The 4645-nt window shown below is 44.7% G+C and overlaps 1 protein-coding gene across 1 annotated transcript; it reads left to right on the top strand.

The window, feature by feature from the left end:
- The first annotated feature begins 1817 nt into the window (after window positions 1-1817).
- cnn1b (calponin 1, basic, smooth muscle, b) lies at window positions 1818-4202 on the top strand. The gene is made up of 6 exons (XM_061089904.1): window positions 1818-1897; window positions 1985-2051; window positions 2757-2894; window positions 3073-3189; window positions 3275-3421; window positions 3957-4202. The coding sequence occupies exons 1-6, from the start codon at window positions 1848-1850 to the stop codon at window positions 4200-4202; spliced, it is 765 nt and encodes a 254-aa protein (XP_060945887.1). The 5' UTR covers window positions 1818-1847.
- The last annotated feature ends 443 nt before the right edge of the window (window positions 4203-4645 follow it).

Below are 4645 nucleotides of genomic sequence, written 5' to 3'. Positions count from 1 at the left end.
TGAGACTGATTCATATCAGACACAATTTGACTTTAGAGTCTGTTCATTGACTTCATGTTTCCTGCAGCTGCTGCTTAATGTCTATGTTTCAGCTGAAGTCATATAATCTGCATCTAAAGGAAGTTATCGTTAAAAATGTCGACAACGAAAGCTTTTCTCAGCTCCTCACTTATAGAAATATTTATATACATCTTTTAATATAACCCTTGTTTAATTGAGCAGAAGAAGCCGAACCTCTCACATTGCAGATGTTTTCTACATAAGGTCACTTTGCCTAATTTATATTTGTATAAAAACTATGAAAAAATATGATGAATCCTTACAATACACTTTATTTACACAGATTAAACCAGGTTTGCCAAACTTTTTGTACAAAAACGTGTTACCAATGCAACAGAAAGATTTAAATCGTTCATTTAGGACATTAGGATATTATTATCTGTCCAATTAGGTATGAGATGGAAATGAATGGAAATGTGTGTATCAGGACTTTGAATCATCTCACACCCTCAGATTCAAATAAATTGAGGACTTGTTTTAAGTTTTTAACATTTCCCTGAGATGAATACAACTTTATAACCGTTAAATTGAACTTCAGCTCATTTCAGCTGCTCAGGTTTGTCCCTGCAGCCTTACTTGGTCTGGTATGAGCGGACTGTTGTTGTGGCTGGTGGCCGTTCACTGCTCAGTTTAGAGACTTTATCACTTGTCTCTGCTCGTGCACACTTTCTTTTTGCAGGACGACCTTTCAGCAAAACCTCCACAGTCTTAGTTTATATGGAGGAACTGAGTGGACGTGAACAGGACATGTTTTTACAGGAGATAACAGGAATGGTCTGATGGTTTTTAAGGATCATCCTGATGTGTTCGTGCTTCATCCTCCTTGTCTCTGATTTAAAGAAATGTTCTGACCACGTTCCTGCAGCTCCACCACCTACAACAGCCAAATCAAAACCCCGAGCTGAAGCAGCTCGAGTGCAAGCGGGACCTGTCGCTGCCGGCCGGTCGTTATCAGACCTGGTTCCCCTGAATCGTCCACTCGCTGTAAAAGGGCAGATTCTGGAAAACCCACAGGGGGAGAGAGAGAGAGGGAGAAATGTGAGCTGGGCCAATGGGAGACGGAGACGAGTGCAGACGGGGGGGAGAGGGGATGTTTGGGGAAAGCTGTTTCTCCCAAGTTTGGTGTGATGGACTGGAAGCTGTGCGATCCCTGCTGCTTTGAAAGACTTGTTTGTGTTGGCTGCAGATCCCAGACTGTGAGGACTTATCTGCAGAACATTCAGGATGAGGGTGTGTGTCTGTGTGTGTCTGTGTGTGTGTGTGTGTTTGTGTGTGTCTGTGTGTGTCTGTGTGTGTCTGTGTGTGTGTGTGTGTGTGTGTGTGTCTGTGTGTCTGTGTGTGTGAAAGGGGGAAGCAGCCTTAAACCCCACACCAGAATTCAAAGTATAAGGCCGACGTGATTGTGCCAATAAGGAAATACATGGAAAGAGGAGAGAGAGAAGCCAGCGTGTTTCTCTCCGAGCAGGAATGTCCACAAGCTATTTTCACTTTTCCTCTTGTTTTCTTTTCATCTCTCTCTCTCGCTCATCACTCACTTTTTATTTTACAGTGAGACTCCAGTTACAGAACAGTTATGGTTTGTCATGTTAATTTCCATAACCACAGAACATGTGCCGCTTTTCACTCGGCAGGTTTGGGCTGAATTCACCCATCACACAACCGATTATAAATAAATAGAAAGTTATTCCGTTTGACCTATGACCTCTGTGTGTCAGCTCGCCGGGAAGTATGACCCCCAGAAGGAGGAAGAGCTCCGGCTGTGGATTGAGGACGTGACCGGCAAGAGGATGGGAGACAGCTTCATGGAGAGCCTGAAGGACGGGGGGCTGCTGTGCGAGTGAGTGGACGGACGCCGGGAGGACGACACAGAGACGTTCACATTAATGACGTCTGTGATCATTCCCTGTTTTCTGTCTCTTTACAGACTCATTAACGTTCTGCAGCCGGGTTCCGTGAGAAAGATCAACACATCCACTCAGAACTGGCACCAGGTACGTGGACGGAGGAGAGACAGGGTTATCTGTCCTGCTGAGGTGGAAGTTCTCCAGAGCTCCTGGAACCGTTGCCCCCGACGACACAGAGCTTATTTACATTCCATAAAGTCGCTGCCATATCAAACGGCCAGCGACATTTATTAGGTCCTAACTGAATAAAAAACAAATGTTTCCTTTAAAGGTTGATTGAGGCTCTTTAGAAACATTTCTCCCTGTGATGTGAACGCTGCTGCTCAGACAAAGTCGGACCTTATGAGGGAAAAAGACTTGAGACGCTTTCATATTTAGCTCCAGTTGTTTAAAGTCTCTCAACATTTTCACTTTATGGAGTCCACATCAAACTGAGAAGATCAACTACATTATCTATTTTAATATATAACTTCCAGCTGCCAGATAGCTTAGCTTAGCATAAACAACTCTAAAGCACGTTTATTCATAAACTAAAAAGCAAACTGCTCATCCATAGACTGTAAATAAAGATGGACGATGGTTATAATCCCCATAAAGTAAAGCCAAAGCATCTCTATTGCCCTCTGGTGTAGGTCTGCCTCCTCCATGTTAGCAGATGGGACATGGATCAAATTAAATAGTCAGATGGCAGCGTTCACTTCCAGTTTACAGTTGAATCTTCTTCAGGCTTCACGTGTACGCCAGAGGCCGATTAGACTTCCTTCTCTCATTATTCCTGTTTTCCCTCCTCAGCTGGAAAACATCGGGAACTTTGTGCGTGCGATCACCGAGTACGGCCTGAAGCCACATGACCTGTTCGAGGCCAATGATCTGTTCGAGAATGTCAACTACACTCAGGTCCAGAGCACACTGCTCGCTCTGGCTGGCATGGTGAGGGCAGCACACAGACACACACACACACACACAGACACACACACTGTTGCAGACGTTCATTTACCTGTGTTTAGTGTTGCATCTTGCCACAGTGATTATATAATACAAATAATATGGAAAGTAAACTCCATCACCCCCATGTTTCCTTTCTCTCCGTGCCGCCTCGCTCCCTCAGGCCAGGTCCAAAGGTTTCCCGTCCAAGTACGACATGGGAGTGAAGTACGCCGAGAAGCACCAGCGCCGCTTCGCCCCCGAGAAGCTGAGGGAGGGACGCAACGTCATCGGCCTGCAGGTCCGAGCTGAGTCCAACTGACCACGCCCCCGGACTCACCGTGTTCTCAGCTGTTTTAACTTGTTGCTTTTTGTTTCGTGTGTAGATGGGCACCAACAAGCTCGCCAGCCAGAAGGGTATGACCTCGTACGGCACCCGACGTCACCTGTACGATTCCAAGAGTGGCATGGACAACCCGCTGGACCAGTCCACCATCAGCCTGCAGATGGGCACCAACAAGGGAGCCAGCCAGGTGAGGACCAGGCTCCTTGTCTTCCTTTTATTCAATCAATCAAACCTTAAAACCTTTAAATGAGATCATTTTAAACAGTAAAGCTTCTATAATCGATAGCAGCCGAACATTTGTACATTTGCACTAGACTGCTACTTTTTTTACTACTGTATTATCTCGCCTATAGTGTATTCATATTTATATAAATTTATATATTTTTCTTGCTCATAGTGTATTCACCGTTCTTATATCTTACAATACCTCTTGTACTGTAATATTCCATATATATTTCTTACTGTACAGATCGTATTTATTTACATATTCCACTTTAAATATGCACAAAACTCTTTTTTTTCACTTCTGGTTAGCTGCTAAACTGCATTTCGTTGTATAAGTACTTGTACTGTACAATGACAATAAAGTTGAATCTAATCTAATCTAATAATTCTTCGGTATCAGGGGACCTTCTCTTCAAAATAAAAGATGAGTAAATATAGAAAAGCAAAGGCCGGTCAGTCGCCTTAACTCTAAACACCTGTTTCTCTTTTCCCTTCAGGCCGGGATGACGGCTCCGGGAACCAGGAGGCACATCTTCGACAAGAAGCTGGATCTGGAGAACTGCGACAGCACCACCATCTCCCTGCAGATGGGCACCAACAAGGTGGCGTCCCAGCAGGGCATGACCTCCTACGGCCTGGGCCGCCAGGTCTACGACAACAAGTACTGCTCCAACCCCACGGAGGCCTGCGACAACGGCAGCGAGGCCGAGTTCGACGGCTACAACCAGTACTCGGATGAATAAGAGATGAAGAGATGAGTCACGGACAGCCACACTGAACCTCCCCCACCCCCCACCCCCCAAACCTCCATTTTGCTTTGACTCCCGACAAACAACTACGACTGTGACGAGCAGATTTTTTATTCATCACTGACTCGTGCCTTTGTCGTCTTCCTTAATAGTTTTTTTTTTACTCTTAGGAAGAAAAACGATAAAAAGTGTTCACACAGACCTGAATTTAATAACTGCTAAATAACCAAAACACTCAGAAGATGAGATTTAATGACCTTTTCTATTTATAGATTTTTTTTCTACTGCTTTTTGTTTTTTGTAATTAGAGATTTTTAAATGTTTGTGGCCCCCCCCGCCCCCCCCTCACCTCCCTATGACCTCGAGCACTGACGAAGCAGATTTTTTTTTTTAAGATTCCTCCAAAGGAAGCAAGTTACCGCGTTGGTGCTATTGAA

Source organism: Limanda limanda, chromosome 17, assembly GCF_963576545.1.
Source record: "Limanda limanda chromosome 17, fLimLim1.1, whole genome shotgun sequence".
Lineage (NCBI taxonomy): Eukaryota > Metazoa > Chordata > Actinopteri > Pleuronectiformes > Pleuronectidae > Limanda > Limanda limanda.
The sequence above is the reverse complement of the archived record's forward strand: the minus strand, read 5'-3'. Positions and strand labels throughout refer to the sequence as shown.

What these genes read in the sequence shown, in the direction of transcription:
- cnn1b (XM_061089904.1), top strand. Translation starts at nt 1,848, where the DNA reads ATGGGAGACAGCTTCATGGAGAGCCTGAAGGACGGGGGGCTGCTGTGC. An exon ending in GACGGGGGGCTGCTGTGCGA is followed by an intron (nt 1,898 to 1,984) that starts GTGAGTGGACGG and finishes GTCTCTTTACAG; the next exon opens with ACTCATTAACGTTCTGCAGC. An exon ending in CCACTCAGAACTGGCACCAG is followed by an intron (nt 2,052 to 2,756) that starts GTACGTGGACGG and finishes TTCCCTCCTCAG; the next exon opens with CTGGAAAACATCGGGAACTT.